This window comes from Polypterus senegalus, chromosome 15 (genome assembly GCF_016835505.1).
Source record: "Polypterus senegalus isolate Bchr_013 chromosome 15, ASM1683550v1, whole genome shotgun sequence".
In the NCBI taxonomy this organism is placed as follows: domain Eukaryota; kingdom Metazoa; phylum Chordata; class Cladistia; order Polypteriformes; family Polypteridae; genus Polypterus; species Polypterus senegalus.
In genome coordinates this window covers 137,894,529-137,914,056 of record NC_053168.1, presented here as the reverse complement: position 1 = coordinate 137,914,056, position 19,528 = coordinate 137,894,529, and the positions used below count along the sequence as shown (strand labels likewise).

Below are 19,528 nucleotides of genomic sequence, written 5' to 3'. Positions count from 1 at the left end.
ACTGTGCTAAGTTTGGTGTCCCCAAGACTGAGCAATCTTAATACACAGGCAGACATCACTCTGAAAGTGGTTAAATTTGGTTTAGAAATGCCTAAAAAGTGCACATCTATGGGGTGCTCTTTGTCGTAGTACTTTAACCAATGTACTGTATACTTGCAATACAACAATAAAGCCACCTGACCTGGCCTGACTTGTATAGGCAGTTCACTTTAAATCTGACTATACAAGCGGTTATAGTGTATACATACTGTGAATAAAAACCGTTAACATTTGAAAACCGTTTAATTTAGTTCTAGGTTTTGACTTGATTAAATGGAATGTTATGTATTTTTGGTAAAGTCAATAAAAAATATAAATAAATTAAAAATAAAAAAAAAAAAGTTTATGAAAAAAACTAAATTAATAAAATGGCTGCCTCCTAAATGTCATCTCTTCCTACTCCCTACACCCAAGCACAGTAACCGGGGGGTTTCTATGGGGCCTGCTTGACACGCTGTAGGTCACTTCTATAGTCAACTTGGCACTGCGGAGTCAAATCAAGTGCTATAAAAACAAAAGCAACCCAAGACCTTTCCAGATCAAAATGCCTTTTGTGTTTCCTTGCTAGTCCTCCTCATCTTTTTTTTTTTTTTTCTTTAAACTTTATTAATCCCGAAGTAAATTACTTGGTTTTTCGCATACCCCTTGGGGTCAGAGCACAGGGCCAGCCGTTGTACAGCGCCCCGGAGCAATTGAAGGTTAAGGGCCTTGCTCAAGGGCCCAGCAGAGTAGGATCTCTTTTTGCAAGCGCTAATGACATAGTCGGTCAGAACTTAAAAATACAGGCATGGAAACAACGCATAATTAGTGGCACTGAGATATAAGAGTGTGTCAGATGGTCACACTAAGAAAGGAAGTGTCTGAACTCGCTCAGAATAAGAATGTAATATGGCGAGTGCGGTAAGCAGTGCTGATCATCTTATGTAGCAGTCAGTGAGAACCTGATCCACTGTAAGCATTGACGGAGCTCAGTTGCCTTTCTTTCAGCAGGTACACAGTGCATTATCCATCCATCCATCCATCCATCATCCAACCTGCTATATCCTAACTACAGGGTCACGGGGGTCTGCTGGAGCCAATCCCAGCCAACACATGGCACACGGCACAGTGCATCATGTTGTTCAATATTTTAGTTTCTGTAAAAGGTAATTGTTAGTTTTTAAAACATTGTGTTTAAAACCAAAGGCATACCAGGTGGTATTTTAGTTACTCCGATCAAGAATTGTGAAATGAAAATTATGTGGTTACCCCTTAAAAATAAAAGGATTCAGGTGTTTCACTGTTAACAGGTGCATAAAATCAAAACACAGCCACGTCATCTCCATTGACGAACAGAAGGGATCACACTGAAGGGCCCAGTGACTTTAAATGTGGCACTGTACTAGGATGCCCCAAGTCGGTATGTGAAATTTGTGCTCTGCTGGATCTGCCACAGTCGAAAGTAAGTGCTGTTATAGTGAAGTGGAAGTATTGAGGAGCTCAACTAGAAAGTGGCAGACCACACAAACTCACCGAGCAGTGCTGCCAGGGGCCGAAGTGTATAAAATCATCTCTCCTCTACTGTGCCACTCGTAACAGAGTTCCAAAAAACAGCACATGAACTGATGTGTTGGGAGCTTCATGAAATGGGTTTCCACGGCTGAGCAGCTATACGCATCCTAAAAGCGCTCCGCACAATGCCAGGTGACAGACAAAGTGATGGAAAGCATGCTTCAGTTTGACTGTGGAGCAGTGGAAATGCACTTGTGTTGAATCACGCTTCATTATCTAATGGACAAATCTGGGTTTGGCAGATGCCACGAGATTACTACCTTCCAGACTACATAGTGCCTATTCTGAAGGTTGCTGAAGGAGAGATAATGGCAGGATTGGGGCTCAGCCCCTTGGCTCCAGTGAAGGGTACTGGTAAAGCTACAGTGTGCAAGATGTTTCAGACAATTCTGCACTTTCAACTTTGTGGCAATTATTTAAGGAAGACCCTTTTCTGTTCCAGCAAGACTATGGACCTAGCTTTGTTCATAAGGGCACAAAGACATGAAGGAACTCAAGCGGCCTGCACAGAGCTCTGACCTCAACACTAATAAACACCTTTAAGATGAAGTGGAACACCAACTGTGAGCCAGGTCTTCTCATCCCACATCAGTACCTGACCTCTTTGGAAGAATGGACACACTTCAAAAGCTTCTGGAAAGAAGAGTGAAGGCTATAACAGTCGCAAAGTGGGACAACTCTGTAGTAATACCCATGGCTGTGGAATGGGATGTCCAAAAAAGCTCTTCCAGGTGGCCACAAACATCTCATCATACAGCATTGCAGATGAACTATGGGTCGGCCTTTGTGAAGGGCACTGAGCAGGTTGGGATTGGGGCATCAGACAAAATGCTCCAGAAAAGAAAGCTATACGTTAATGTGTTGAGTCCCAGGTGCCCTAAAGAAGAACACTGCAATGTCTTTTTGTGAAAGAATAATATTTTGACTGGTTTGGAAAATGTTTTTCAGCACTGATAACACTGTATGTGGTTGGAGGTTTTCTTTTTTGCTTGTAACACCACTTCAAGATTAGATTATCACCTTAATCAAAAGTTCTCATATAAAGAAGAAAGAAATTACCGAGTAAAACAGCTAGGTTGTTACATCATATACCAGATAAAGTTAAAATAAAATCTATTAAAAGAGATAAGCAATTGTACAAAATGAAAAAAACTGCATACATGCATACATGGTGGCTCTGGGCAACATAAAATGTCATTTCAAAAAATCAGGTTAAAAACAATAGTATAAATGTAAGAAATCTTAAAAATTACAAACACACATGTAGCACCTAATAAGTTTAACCTACGTCCAAATATATTCAAATATATACTTGCTAGCTGTGCTTCCTATCTAAGAAGGGTTGAAATCTAAGTGAGCAACGTGTTAATGTTTGCAGTTCACCATCTATTGGAATGTATCTTTGTAATGCGTGCAGTAATAAAATGTGTTGCATTTATCATTCCAACGGAGGGCACATCTCAAACACTGTTAGCATTAAAATGCATTACTACAAATGTTTGCAACGCTCCATTTACTTGAATGAGAAATGAAATGCATTTTATTGCTAAAAATGTTTGTGGGGGCAACAGAGACATAGCAATCAGATAGACGCGTACCCTTTTATTAAGGTGAACTTTTTCAAAATGATTGTTTAAACCGTAATTTGTGGCTAGTGCAAAAGACCGATACAGCATGACCTCACAACGCACCAGACACTTCAGAGAATCTATTACTGAAATATAAACAATGGGCCAAAGTAAAACAAACATTCTACCAAGCTATGGTGTACCAACATAAAAGAATGTTCCCCTTTATTGAAAACGTGTCGTACACAAACTCACCATTGTTATAAGATTAAGTTTAATGTCACTGTCTGTAGGCACACTGGTATGTATTTATTGAAACGGGCAGACCAAGTATGGTACACAGTGGCTCAGCATTTAGAATTGCCAACCAAGCACTGGATTAGATAGCCAAAGACAACTGGAGGATTGTATAGTCAGCCTAAACACTGGATGGATGGATGGATGGATGGATGGATGGACAGATACTTTATTAATCCCAAGGGGAAATTCACAGTATATTTCTGTCTTCTGTCAGCACAAAATCTTCTTTACTTGGGAGAATGAGAACCGGCATGTAGGCATTATGCATTCCTGTAGTTTGTGGAGGAGGAGTTCAGTCCTTTCTTGCCCTTGTCTGGAGACCAGAGAGGGCCCTGCACGTGGAGCAACCAGTATATAAGGATGGACCTACTGCCAATACACTTTGAAGCTATTCGGACCTCCGTCTGAAAATCCTCTCAGCGTGGTAATGAAAAATGGCAGCCTACATAGATTAAGACTCCCACCTTGATAAGTCTGTCATCAGCTTCCCGTGTGTAACCGCGTAAACCGTCAGTAAATGTAAGCTAAAGTATATTTTTCTCATGTGATTCTTATACCGCCGTAATCACGATGGGAGGGATATTGCCTTTTCTGTCATATTACTATATTGTTTAGTTACTTAATATGCCGCAATTTCAAAAGAACACATTTCTCGAGAGCAAATGCCTCCAAAGGAAACAACCATTAACTGAAATGTTAGAAAAATTAGAAAGCAAGGAAATCCATTTATTTTTTTTGCATGAAAGATAGGTTATCCCCTGCTATACACGCAATGCAATTTGGAAAACTCACTGCAAATGGGAGAGATTCACAGACAAGCTGAATGAGCACTCAATCGATGTGAAATTAAAACTTTAAGAATGGTGAGAAAAGAAGGCAGTTTCACAGAGGGCAGACTGTCTAATAGTGGCTTGTGAACTTACGAAGATGGAAAAACCAGAGGAATAAGGAGCCCAGTTATTATGTGATGGGAATTTAAGTCTGACTCGTGCTTCAGGCAAGCTGAACTTTGTTTTTACCCAGTGGTATTACAGTCCACCAGTGGCAGGAACATGAAGGCAACCCCTCTGAGATCTGCACAGTTGTAACACAGCTCAAAAAGAAGTGTACTGTGCACTTGGGGAGTTAGGATGTTTCAACTGAACAAACAAAAGTGTGCTTAAATACAAGCTTAACGTTTACTGAGCAGGAGTTGGACTCTACACAACTTAAATCAGGGACATCATCCAGTTGGTCCACCTTGAAACAGGAAATCTGTTTTCCAGCAAAATCATGCCTGCCCACATTCAACAAGCCCTAGAAGCTTCTGCAGCTCCACTAGCCAGCCACTTATCAGGCATGTTTGGAACCACAATGAACAGGCATGCACCCCGAACCCTGTCACTGGCGATCAATTAGTTGCACCTCAAAGTCAAACAGGCCTGGAATGACATTCACCACCTGTATGGCCATGATATGTGACTATGTGCCTTGTGTGTGGTCATATTCTCAACACACTCGGATCTTACCTGAATATCAAGGTCTACATTGTAATGCCTACAGGGTGTTTCTTTTTCACATTTCCTTAGTGTATACAAAATATTAAAAAAAAAGAACAAAAAATATATATATGTGTGTGTATATATATTTATATATTGTCGGAGACGGCTGGAAGACGACCAGAAGAGGGCTTACGCTCACCTAATACCACGTGGGGGCGACCACTCTGGTTCCTTTGGAGGCCACAGATACAGAGCTTTGAAGCACTACCCTGCAGGGCCCGTGATCACCACCAGGGGGCGCCCCTGTGCCTTGGGAGCCCTGGACCGCAGCACTTCGGCCACACCCGGAGGTGCCCGGGGAGGGAAGACAAGCACGGACACTCTGAGTGCTTCCGGGAACGCAGCTGGCACTTCTGCCACACTGGGGAGTGCCGGTGGAAGATTGCAGGGAAGCACCTGGAGCACATCCGGGTGACTATAAAAGGGGTCTTGGAGGAAAGGAGTGGAAGCGGCCTGAAGAAGAAAACAGGCAGTGTATTGTGGCCAGGACTTTGGGGGACTTTTGGGGTTGCTGCACTTTTGTAAATAATGGACTTTGTGAATAAATGTGTGTTGGGTGACATTAACGTGTCCGCCTGTCTGTGTATATATATATATATATATATATATATAAAGCAGTAAAGAAATTCATCCATCTTCTAACCCGCTATATCCCAACTACAGGGTCACGGGGGGTCTGCTGGAGCCAATCCCAGCCAACACAGGGACGCAAGGCAGGAAACAAATCACGGGCAGGGCGCCAGCTCACCGCAGGGCAAACACACACACACACACACCAGGCACACACTAGGAACAATTTTTAGAATCGCCAATGCACCTAACCTGCATGTCTTTGGACTGTGGGAGGAAACCGGAGTACCCGGAGAAAACCCACGCAGACACGGGGAGAGCATGCAAACTCCAAGGGAGGACCTGGGAAGAACCCGGGTCTCAATTGTTATTGTTAATTCTTCAAGCCAAAATCGAAGCTTATTTTGCCTGTCCTTAAACATTTGAACTTAAAACCCTGAATTTGTGTAGTAAAGTTAATGTTTTAGTAGTCCTAACAAATGGATAAACAGGGCTGGGGGGAAACCTGCATGTCCCTTAGAGTTGGATTTCTGTGCTTGCATAATACCATATTACATGTTAGTGATGATTTAGTGCAGAAGTATAGAAATATCTGCTTACATTTTTAATCATCAGATTAGAAACTAACTAAACATAGTGCAAGCACTTCTGATGTAACTTAAGTGAACATTGCTTTTCAATATTACATAGTAATCTATACTAATAAAAGGCAAAGCCCTCACTCACTCACTCATCACTAATTCTCCAACTTCCCGTGTAGGTAGAAGGCTGAAATTTGGCAGGCTCATTCCTTACAGCTTACTTACAAACGTTATGCAGGCTTCATTTCAAAATTCTACGTGCAACGGTCATAACTGGAACCTACTTATGTACATATATACACACACACACACACGTATATATGTGTGTGTGTTTGTGTGTGTGTCATAACAGTGACAAAACAATTACATTGACAATCATGTTACGTTATTTTTAAAATGCTTCCTTTTCTTTTTCATAACTTCTTTAACATATTACTTCTTTGCTGCGAAGCGCGGGTATTTTGCTAGTATAATATATAAATAGATACTGTATAATAATTATATGCCGCTCGGAGCTGGCAGATTCAGGCTACTTTCTCCTTGATCATGCCACACAGGTCAGTGTAACAGAAGAACTGACTCTTGTAAGAAATATTAGATTGGACAAACTTTATTAATCCCAAGGGGATTTTTTTTTTACATTTAAATATTTGTTACCCAAGGCAACTTACAACATTTATGATACAATTAGTTCCGTTTCTTTTGGTTATCCCAACTGAAGCACAGGTAGGTCAAATGACTCGCTCACAGTCACAGAGGGGGGTATGAACCCACAACATTAGGGTTTGAAGTCCAAAGCTTTAACCACTGCACCATACTGCCTGGAGTGAGAACAGAGAGCACCACCACCATATATACTGTAATGGAAAGCACACATGGACTTGGCCTGACTGGGAATGAACAAGGAACTTTACTCAGCCGGGAGGCCAGTACAATGGAAGGACTCGGGGAGATGCGCATTGATACATATTTACCTGTAGTCCCATGAGGCAGCCCTGTTGTAATTCATGGGGGCCACCAGGGGGAGTTAAACTCCCGAGTTTTTGGGACGTCTGATGGACCTGAAAGTACTTCCACTGGGCTATGCCCTAGGACTGGAAATAGACCCTGATCCAAGATAAAAGAGGCAACTCGACCTCATCCAGGTGAGTCAGAGTCAGCTGGAAGAGGACAAAAGCTTGCCTGGAGGAGTGTAAGAAGAGAAAGAGAGAGATAAATTGGAAATTGTGCTGCATTTGGTTTATGCCACTTATGAGGCCTTTGCGAAAGGTAGTTTGTGAAGATAAACCTTTTATTTATATCAGGACTTGTGTCTGTGAGGTTGTGTCTTCAAGCCCCCTACTGGTCACAATATTATCATTATCAACAACTGTATATTTTTTTAAATAAAAAAAAAGTAATAAAAATGTAATAATATTATTTGTGTGTCAGTAACAAATGATCCTACTAGACGAGCACAGCTATAAAAATGTAACGGTGTTCTTCAATGATTATTTTGAAAGCTGGAGTGTATATTTCTAAATGATCAATCGGACTGCTTAACTGATGTGCTTCAGGCCTTGCAAACAGCAGAATGCATTTAGTAGGGACTGAAAATACAACAAATCACCTTTCCCTAGGCCAATCCTTGAATCTCTAATCTCTAGTCACGATGATGTGAATCAAGCTGTGGAGACATACAACCTACAAACACACTCAATAAATAAAATACTAATTATTTCTGTGTACTTCATAAAAACTGCACACTTTTTAAACTGCAATTTAATATAAAATATTCAATTTACTAGGTATATTCAAGACTTCATTTCTTAATATTTTACAAATCATACTCGGTGTATGGACAGAAATAAAATACAAAAACATACCAGCCTAAATCCCACAGTGCCAACTGCAGATTATGAATGAATCAGAATCATGTTCACTATGGTCAAAGCAAATAAAAGTGAAGAAATAAGAGACAATAAGGTTGCCTAGTTTTCATTATTGACTTTGATCTCAAAAATCACATTGAGAGTTTTTTTTATGACTTTTTTAATTTAAAAAACCCTTACTGAAGTGTATGTCTGTCTTCAAAATATTTTCATCATATATTTGCATATACCCTAAACATGGGCACCTTGGCTCAACTTAACACCACAAACTGACTCGGCATGAGATTGTATGTGTGGGTGAATGTAGTCTGCCATAGAATTGCATCCTTCTGTAGGATGTGATCCAAGCTTTCAGTGAACCTGCAACAGGAAAAAAAAAAAAAAAACTCTAAAAAACAAGGCAAAAAGTGCTTGCCGTTGACATTTTTATTTATGGTAGTCAACAGAAATTCAACTGTCAATGATCCATAATGTTAGTACGGAGACACAGTGTGTGTGTGTGTGGGGAGTAAAACTTTAAGTCAATCATTTTCTAACCTGCTTAGTCCTGCACAGGGGGTCTTAGGGGTCTACTGAAATCTATGGGTGCAAAGCAGGAACAAATCCTGGACGGGATGCCAGTCCAATGCAGGGCGAGTATAAGTCTACGTGACCATCATCATCAAGTCCTTCCGTGAAAACCCTAACTACAAAGAGGACTGTTTCATTTATGTGAGGTAGAATACCCAGAGGGGACTGAGTGGTCTCATGGTCTGGAATCCCTACAGATTTTATTTTTTTCTCCCGCCGTCTGGAGTTTTTTTTTTGTTTTTTCTGTCCACCCTGGCCATTGGACCTTACTCTTATTCTATGTTAATTAATGTTGACTTATTTTATTTTCTTATTGTGTCTTTTATTTTTCTATTCTTCATTATGTAAAGCACTTTGAGCTACTTTTTGTATGAAAATGTGCTATAGAAATAAATGTCGTTGTATACACACACACACACGGGTTACTTTAGGATAACCAAATCACCTAACCTGCATGCCTAAGGACTGGACGGAGGAAACCGGAGCACCCAGAGGAAACCCATGCAGTGTTCTCAGTTAAAGCACAAACAAAAGACGGAGAAAAGGTAAACAACAATAAGATGTTTTGTTTTACCTTAATAAAGACGGTCTGCTTTGTTGTTCTTGGAGCCCCAGTTCAATCTCCGGATGGGTGTCATTCTGCATTCCACACAAAGGGCTTGATTTGTTTTGTTTTTTTTAGGGATCTAAATCTGATTGGCATATATGCGTGTGGAATACTATTCCAAAAATACATGCGTATTTGTGGCATGCAACAATTTACAGTTAGTCACAAAATAGTTGGATACATGCAAACAGATGAAATGCCAAGTGTACTGGAATAGCTAGCAGATTAGAATTCTTAATTACACACACACACACAAACATATGCATAACCACATGCATATATGTGTGTGTCCGCATAAATGTCTAAGTCTTTTAACTCCAATAAATATACAGCTTAGTGTCATCTGCGTTTTAATGAAAACTTAATAGGCTCTCCTAATGGCAGACAGTGTCGGTAACTACACTTTGGGAATTTTGAGGTAAGGCTGTCAAGATACATACGCAAATTAACTACAAGCATATATAATTGTTGAATGAAGCATTCTTTTAAAACTGGCACAAGTCACTAAAAGCTTCCCCAGGAAGAGAAGGATTGACCGTAGTCATAGCTGCATTTCATTAAAGACAGAGGAAAACAGAAGTCAATGCCAATATTTACTTTAGGATAACTTTGATAACATCGAAAAAACAAAAAAAAAAAAACAAACTACCTGCAGGCATTAACCTCCCATCATCACAGTTCAAGACGGTTCTTCAGCAGAAAATTCAAAAACAACCTGAATGCATTCTGCTTCTCAGTGCTCGCTATACTGGCTTTAGTACAAAGTGAGAAAAGTAAAACAAGGCCAGATTATGTATTTAGAAATTCTACATTTACATCCCATTTTGTGCCACTGGGTATTACAGTGGAATTTTTTTTTATACGTCCCAACTGTATAAATAGGATCTGAATTTTGGCTTAGGAACAACACATACGCACAGTATGCTTTGAACAAAATGATACCCAGGTGGTACTAGAGAAGCAGACTAAATAACATACTGAGCAGCCGGCCTTAACAATACTAAACCAGATTTTGTGTATAACTTGTTTTAATTGAGAAGTTTTGAGGTAAGGTTATTATACTCACTGATCATGGGGCAAGAAAATGTTGGATGTTGATTAGCTTAGTACATGCAATTTCGCTGTCCTCTGCACACCTGACAATAACCGCTCTATGAACTTTTGAAGCTCCTTTACCTGGATACAATCTTTACAGTTAGCTATGCAACTTGTCGTCATTTGCAGGTCTTTAAGGACTTGTACTCACCATTTGCATTTTTGGTACCTCCTCCAACACCGTCGCCTAGTTGCCTCTTCTGCGCATTCTTAAACTCCTTCAGAGACAAGTAGAGGACCTTACGCACAACCCGCTCCTCTGACCAAGGAATCCCATCGCTGTCATCCTGTTGACAAGCCAAAAAACAAAACGTTAAGTGTGGCGGCATTATTTCACTTTACATCAGGACAGACATTGAAGTGAAATACTTCATTTTGCTTTTAAGTTTTAGTGTTTCTTTGAGAAAGACAGTTTATAATAAAAAATAAAATATATGGAATTAGAATTTGTAATCCAGAGCCAAATAAAAAGTTTTTTTTTTTTTGTTTTTTTTTTTTAAGAGTTTGTAGATACTGTATGTGGTTGGGAACCTGTAGTGCAATATATTAAAAAGACTTTCCCAATTAATCAACATACACTTTCTAGGAGTTTGCATATTATCTCCAGAATATTACAATGCAGAAAATATTCCCTAGTATTACTGCATGCTCACGTGAACCAGTATTTTTTTAAATCCAAAAAATTGTAAAAATGCCAAAAATGAATCATATAAACAGTCTGACGTTAAGAAGTGACATGACTGGTGGGCTTAAGAATTAATAAAGGAATCAGTACAGTGGACCCTGGCTGTTTCATTTAAAATAGTTTAACCAGAGGACGGGGACACAGTTGGAAACTTGCTAAGGGCAAATTTTGCGGAAACATTACAGAGTTTTACTTCACACAGAGAACCACAGACACACAGAATAAATTAGCAAGCAGTGTGGAAAACAATAAAACTTTAGGCCATGTCACATTAGATGACTTTTCAATCAGTTTTGAGTCGTGGCCTTCATTTACATGAGCTCAGTGAGTCGGAGGCAAATGGCAGCGCACTTCTGTGATCTCCACTCATCTAGTCGGGCACACCCAGCGACTCACTCCAGTTTGATTTTGTCTTCAGTTGAAGTGATGGGTGCGCATGACAGCAGACAACCAATAAATTAAATTTCAAAGCGTATAACGCAGTGAGACGAGAAGTTGAGGAGCCACGTGGGTTTTGGACCACCAAAGCAGAAGAAATGCTTGTTTCTCCGATGTCCGTGTTTTATGTGCCATGACAGAATAGAAAAAAGAAAATAAAAATGGGCAGAGACTGCAGCTGAACTCGCCTTACACATTAATCCTTTGTACTGCACCTGCTCCATTAGGCAGCACGTTATTTGCTGTCACAAAAAGGGGATGAGCACGACTGTGCTGGAAAGTTGTCATGCAGTTTGTCTTATTTGACATGTGTAGCGATTTTTGAGTCACGTAAACTGACACAGTCCAGCAACAAGATCAGCAACTGCGGGCAGAAAATCTCACATACTCAGTGAATAAGAGTCGTGTAATAGGACATCGGCTTTAGGGACATTCAAAACTTGACCTGGTGTTACGTGGGAGGAATTGGGTGGTTAGAATTGGCGAGTTTTACTTTATTTAAAAAAAACTAATCAATCAATCAATCACTATTTAAAAAGGAAGATTTGAATTTAAAATGAAACAAAACGAGAAAGCAGCTGGTATTGCATTGAGTCAGTTATTGGTCCTTGACTTGCCACGACAGAGTCTCGCGCCCACAAACCCTAAAGTTAATTAAGTGAGTTTGAAAACAATGTGTTAAGTAGAAGAACTGGGGTAAAACGGCTTCACCAGGGTAACCGAGTTTAAGGTAACAAATATTAATGTAGAAGAAATATACAAATAAGAAAAGTCAGACACATTGAAAAGCTTGAACAACTGACCCATTCAAACACAGTGTCAGCTATTCAAGGTTAAAGGAAAAGAGAAAATTACTGCAAAAACAATGAAATGTATGCACATTAATGGAAAACCAAGTCTCAAAACCTGCTTACTAATCGGTTACTGTATGTGCTGGGTCTATTTCCAGATCATGTGTGTCTGTAGCTAGCTGCATCTGGTGATGGAAGTGCTTTCCTCCTCAGATTAGAAATGGAGCAGCACTTGCATGACAGAGAGCAGAAGTCTAAAAGCCGCAGGTCTGCTATCATAGAACAGAAACCTCAAAGAGGCACAGTGTGGCTGGCATGGAGAGCACAGCACAGAAAATCCGGCACTGTGACTGTAACAAAATGTTACACACTGTACTATATGTAGACATTTTAATGCAGTGGGGTAGAGCGTATACACAGGTTTTGTACTTAAAATGTGCAGGCTTGTGGTTGAAAGTCTGGAGTAGGTGGCTCCAGAGATGGGGCAGAGGACTACTTGAAACAATATACACAAATACTAAACAGTTTGGTCTTGTGCCAGGACTGAACCCTGGACAATGTTAAAGTAAGTGATCTTAAAGTAAATCTCCCAGTGGTACTGCCACTTTCTAGTACATTCTGAATGGAAGACAGAGGTCAGAGGAGGAGGACTGCCAGAAAGAGAGAAGAAGTGAAGAAATAATAGGAAAGATGACCAGCTTCCCCTCTCCACACAAAGCCCTTACACAGGAGATGCACGGAGGTGTTTAGGGCTGTGTGTCAAGAATAATGCCAAAGAAATTGAATCTGCAGATGGCAAAGCTTGAATGTACCAGGTGTTCTGCATTCATCTATCTATGTATTACATAAATATACATACACTAGACATTAAGCCCTTTACAATAACGGGCGCTAGAACAGTAGTGCATAAACATTAGTAGGAACAGTCTACATATATTAAATGGCAAGGGACCTTGCATGTGGCTGTAATATGTGTCACTGTATTGTGTGCCTTTAATTATCTCTCTCAGTAATACTGGTTTGTATTTCCGTAAAATGCCTGTAATTTTGTCTGACAGTAATACAGTGGAACGTCGGTTCACGACCATATTACGTTCCAAAACTCTGGAGGTAACCAACTTTGGTCGTAAACCGAAGTTATTTCCCCCATAGGATTGTATGTAAATACAATTAATCCGTTCCAGACTGTATGAACTGTATGTAAATATATATATTTTTTTAAGCTTTTAAGCACAAATATAGTTAATCATACCATTGAATGCACAGTATAATAGTAAACTAAATGTAAAAACACTAAGAAAACCTTGAACAACAGAGAAAACTAACACTGCAAGAGTTCGCGCTGTAGCCTTACGACCCGCTCGCTAAAAACACTTTTTTTTTTTTTTTTAATGAGTTTTAAGCACAGGGAAAAAAAAGAACATTTGAAAAATCCATAATTTAATAAACAACCAAGGAAAGTAACATTGCAACAACGCATGCGCGCGACTGTGTGTGTGTGTCTCTCTCTCTCTCTCTGCACACACAGGGAGTGCACAGGAAGAGACTGAACACGTGCCGTGTGGCGCATGCGCACTTCACCAGAAGACACACACACAAACACACACGAGACACCTGGACGCACACACACGCACACGAGACACCTGGACGCCCACAGGGGTTTTATTAAAGAGGATAACACACAGAGTGTATCTAAAGTTGAATCTGTGACTGAGTGTTACAGCATGACACAAAAACCATAGCACTTTTTTCTAGAAAGCTTTCAATATAAGTAAGGGATGCAAGACAAATCAGACATCACCACAGTATCAGATAATGTAGTAATATTGGTCCAATGTCAAAGTTTAGGTTTATATGATAAAACAAATACTACACCACAGCATAACGTTTGGAACTGGGTCCAGGGTCATGATTGTCTTCAATATACCAGACCAGGATTTCTTAAACCCCAACCCATCCTATCTTGCCCGTTTCAGTGTCTTCGAGACGCAGTTCCAGTCAAACCTCAGATCCTGGGGGGTTCGGGATTTATGGGTATTTGTGCCCCCCGCAGTCAGATCTGGGAGGTGAGAGTCTCCCTTAGAGAATCACAAGCCAACAGCCTCGGGTCTGTCTGGCTCCCCCATGGAGATTTACCTCCAGCAGTCATACGGAGGTTTGGCTTGGGTTGTCCCTCTTGGAGAATCGCTGCCCACAGTCATAATTCGGGATGGAGGTCTGTCTCCTATAGAGAGCCGAGGCCGATGACATGCAGCAGCAACACATCGCAAGACACTTTCCTAACCATAAGTGACCCATTCCCATTAAAACACAACAGCAGGAACTCTGTGTGACAGACCAATGATAAGCTAACAAGTCACAGATGCAAAATTGATCACTGCCAACTAATAAATCAAACATTTACACTGTATGATATTTTTTGTTCCTTAAACTATGCTAATTAGAAAACGTCAAAACAGTTTAAAGAAAACAAAAAGGTTTCCCTCCTGTAAATGATCTGCAGTCGGACTATTGACTAACATACAAATTAAGAATCACTTACGGATTACTAAAAGAACGCCAGACCACTCCTTAGCTACTTGGAGTGTAGAGTAACACAGTTTGTTAAATGTGGTAACAATATAAATGCCAACACAAAGTTATTTGCTTTTAATAAAACACATTTGTAATAGCCTGTTATATAGGTAGGGATTTAGGAGGACCTCTAGGATTTTATTAAATTTTCTTCCAGGAAAGTAGCCAGGGTTAACATGATCGCTATTGTGATATTGCCAAGGACTTGGGGAATACATTACAGTCTTATAAAAACACTTCACGTAATAATGAGCAACATGTGCATTTTATAATAATTAAAGCAAACTTTTTCTATTTGCTAAAGAGGTACAGTAAGTCATTACCACAAAATCTGAAGAACTCCTACTGCATACCAAGGACTTCAAGTGGCACGTCAAACAATGCAAAAATAATGGAATGCAGATAAAAAAAAGGACTTGCTGTCATTCTAACCCAAAGCAACTTTTATTAGCATTTACCTTTCCTAAACATCCATCCATTATCCAACCCGCTATATCCTAACTACAGGGTCACGACAGCATAATGGAAACTTGTATGCAATGCACAGGATATCCCTACCAAAAAAGAGCCAATAAGCCCATCAGATTTCAACTAACAGTCCTTGCTTTAAATTCAAAGATTAAATATGTCAGTAATTTTCTGCTGGTAAGTACTTACTTAGAAGTCATATCAACCCATTTGTTCTTTTCAAAGTTTACAGTGTTAATGAACCCCTCTAAACAACACAGAGCTGAACAAACAGCAGTGTAAAACAGAAAGGTTATTTCTATTTGACAAACACAACAGCGAACATAATTCTAAAACAACATCAACAACATTTATTTCTATAGCATATCTTCATACAAACAATGCAGCTCAAAGTGCTTTACAAGATGTCAAAGAAAAATGCAAGAATGTTGGAAAACCGACAAAATGCATTTACTACTAAAACCACCATCAAGTCACCACATCCAGCATCTTTAATATAAATAAAGTGAGAGCCGTGTCTTTACGGTGGCAGAAGGAAAAACAAACCATATGAGACGTGCGTCGCTGTAACACGGTGCCACACTACACCACGCTTTCAGAACGTATAACCCTCTCCTCGACTTTAACATAACAAGAAAAAGAAACGGGTTGCTCAGGCAAAAAACAAACAAACAAACAAATGTATGTTTTTGCCAGGCTCAATAATGCAGTAACAAACACTTGAGTAACAACACAAGGGAAACTTAAAAATTCAGCTAAGCCTTGAAAGGAAAAACGATGTAAAATGCTATATAGACACCATTTGACCAAAACATACTGTTCATTTCAAAAAACATTTTAAATCAACTGACAAACACAATTTAATAGGTGTCGCTCATTATAGATGCTTGTTCTGGGATCTTCAGGTAGTTAAAAGAGCATCATTATGAAGGAATGGATTGCTCCACGACTTTACTATCCCTGCACTCAACAGTTTCAAGCTACCCAGGCCATTAGGACTACGCAAAAGTCCAACACACAGAACTGTGCAGCTTAACGTCTGGGCTTAAAGTGGAAATCTGAAGCAGCAATGAAAGTGTCAAAAGCGACACTCTTTACAGAAAACCGTTTAAAAGCCAAAAATATTCTCTTTACATCCCCATGATACTCGCACAGAAGTAATAAATTCAAAATTACAGTAATCCGTTACCCTTAAAGTGTTACTGTGACACTGCCGCTTAGTCACCAATAATGTGTTAAAAACAAAGGATGTACTTAGAGTGAATCTTCCTTGTTATTTGTTAATTATCATCATTTAATAAAGTGAACAGAACAAATTCCACATACTGAAGGTGCTGTCCTATAAAGTTTTACTCCACTTCTTAATAGAATTATTGGGAGACCTTAAAGTCTAAAAGGGTTAGGCTTCATCAACAGGAATATACACACTAAACAGCATTGAGATGGACTCAACTATTATGGCACATTATTATTATAAACCCCCTCACCAGAGAAATTTTGGAAAATGTTAGTGCTCCTTATTAACCTCAGTCACCTCCTTTTTGAAATTACAAGATAAATCAAACCAGATGGGCATTTATAAGGAATAGCCATCCTTAAAATTCGGAGAAAGCCTTGGCGTATCTGTGAACTTGGGCCTGTTACAGTCATGCACGAAAACTGAACTGAGACAATTTGTACCTACGGCCAAGGGCCACAGGAAAACAATCAGGTAATATCGTAGACACTTCCAAAACCAGCCGTAGTAATACATCTCAATGATAATTTGCTTTCTGACTATTGGAGAGCACTTTAAGGTTTGTGTTTTCTCCTGTGCTGTACCAACGTGGTTAACTCTTATGCATTTGGCCTGCACTGCCATCATCACTAGTGCTTCTTAGCCTATATAGTCTCACTATCCAATTTAGACTTTTTAAATTCACAAATGCCCCACCTCAGATATTGTAAAGCACCCCCTCGATGAAACAAGCTCACTTAGAAATCTGAAAACATATCGTACAGCCCTGCCGATCGCTTAGGTGACCTCACTCACAAACAAATGACCGTAACCCTCAATCCACCCGTGGGAACCCAGGTCGGGGCCTGTTGGTTGAGAAACAATGCCTTAGGCAACACACCTACATCATGAAACAGTACTTGAGAAACAGCCATACACAGACTCTGTGTGCAGATGCAGAGACTTAAAATCGGTTTGTCCTACTCCATAGCGGAAATTAAAGTGGGTCTACCGGTGAACCACACCAGACTCACAAAGCCTCAACTGCAATATCCTGTACACTTTGCGACTGACATACAGCTAAACGGCCAGTCCCAAACAGAACCCTAACTCGGTGCACGACTGTTAAGGCCATAAGAAGATGGCTGACAGATCTAGTAGAATCCAAGAATCCTACCAATTTATTGTGAAAGAGGAAGCAGACGGCATATTGAGTAATTCCAAACCCAATGTGTCATATTAATGAGACTATGATGTTCAAAATGAATTTAAAGTAATTTTACAAATGAAGAGCACATTAAATAAAATAATTTTATATATATATATGTATATTGCAGAGAGTGTCTGGGGTTACTGCCCAGCCCGGACACCCAAGAGGACAGGAGGAGGGCTTAAGCCTTCCCCAGACTACGTGGGGGCGACCGTCCTGGTACTTTTGGAGGCCACGGGTACAGAGCTTTGAAGCTCAACCCAGGGGGCGCCCCAATGCCTTAGCAGCCCTGGACCTCAGAACTTCTGCCACACCCGGAAATGCTTCCGGTTTCACAGCCAGCACTTCCGCCACATTGGGGCGTGTCGGTGTAAGACTGTCAGGAGGCACCTGGAACACATCTGGGTGACTATAAAAGGGGCCGCCTCCCTCCATTCAGGGGCTGGAGTCGGGAAAAGAGAAGGACAGAGCTTGAGAGGAGAGGCAAGGAGGCGGCCTGAAGAGAAAGAGGCAGTGTGGTGTTGGCCTGGACATTTGGGGGAGTTTGGGGTTTGTGGTGCACATTTGTAAATAAACATGTGGTGGTGCTTGAAACAATGTCTGCGTCCGGAGCTAGTTCCACAATATTATATTTTTATATATAGATATATATATATACCTATATAGATATATATATATACCTATAGATATATATATATACCTATATATATATATATATATATATATATACCTATATATATATACCTATATATATATATATATATACCTATATATATATATATATATATATATATATATATATATATATATATATATATATATATATATATATATATATATATATATATATATATATATATATATATATATATATATATATATATATATATATATATATATATATATATACCTATATATATATATATATATATATATATATATATATATATATATATATATATATATATATATATATATATATATATATATATATATATATATATATATATATATATACCTATATATATATATATATATATATATACCATATATATATATATATATATATACCTATATATATATATATATATATATATATATATATATATATATATATATACCTATATATATATATATATACCTATATATATATATATATATACCTATATATATATATATATATATATATATATATATATATATATATATATATATATATATATATATATATCTATATCTATATCTATATCTATATCTATATATTTCGATTTTCCTTTTGATGTGCAATCTGCCACTGTTGAAATAAACCTACCATTGAAATGATACTGTTCTGAGACTTTTCATTTCTTTGTCATTGGACAAACCTACAAAATCAGTGAGGGGTCAAATAATTATTTCCTCCACTGTACATACATACATATATATATATATATATATATATATATATATACATACATACATACATACATACCATATATATATATTATACTTGGAAATCCAAAGGCAACAGTAATACTATGTTTTATATAAAAAAATGTGTTTCAACCCCAAGAAACTAAATAAAATGCCCTGCTGTTTGATCTTGTGTCGAGGTGTAATCAGAGGTAGTTTAGACCAAGAACACGTTAAACTGAACCATTCCTTGCACTAAATACATAAGCGACTAAAAGGCCACTCTTAATTATTTTAAAGCATCAGCTAGTCACACATTTCCTCCCACTACATAAATAACTTTCTAAGTTTAGTGAATAAGGTTACTGCTTCTGACCCCGTGTCTCTCGATTCCTTCCAGATTTGGAATGAAAAAACAAGGACTTGCTCCAGGCATGGCAAATATATGAAGCTGTATATAG

At 38.9% G+C, this 19,528-nt stretch overlaps 1 protein-coding gene across 3 annotated transcripts in view; it reads right to left on the bottom strand.

Moving 5' to 3' along the window:
- The window catches only part of LOC120515622 (protein Jumonji-like), a 269,278-nt gene that overhangs the window by 121,339 nt on the left and 128,411 nt on the right, over nt 1-19,528 (bottom strand). For all 3 annotated transcript variants that reach the window (XM_039736756.1, XM_039736757.1, XM_039736754.1), the window contains one exon: nt 10,445-10,580. In XM_039736756.1, coding sequence (XP_039592690.1) covers nt 10,445-10,580 — 136 coding nt within the window. Of the gene's footprint in view, nt 1-10,444; nt 10,581-19,528 lie in introns of those variants that run through there.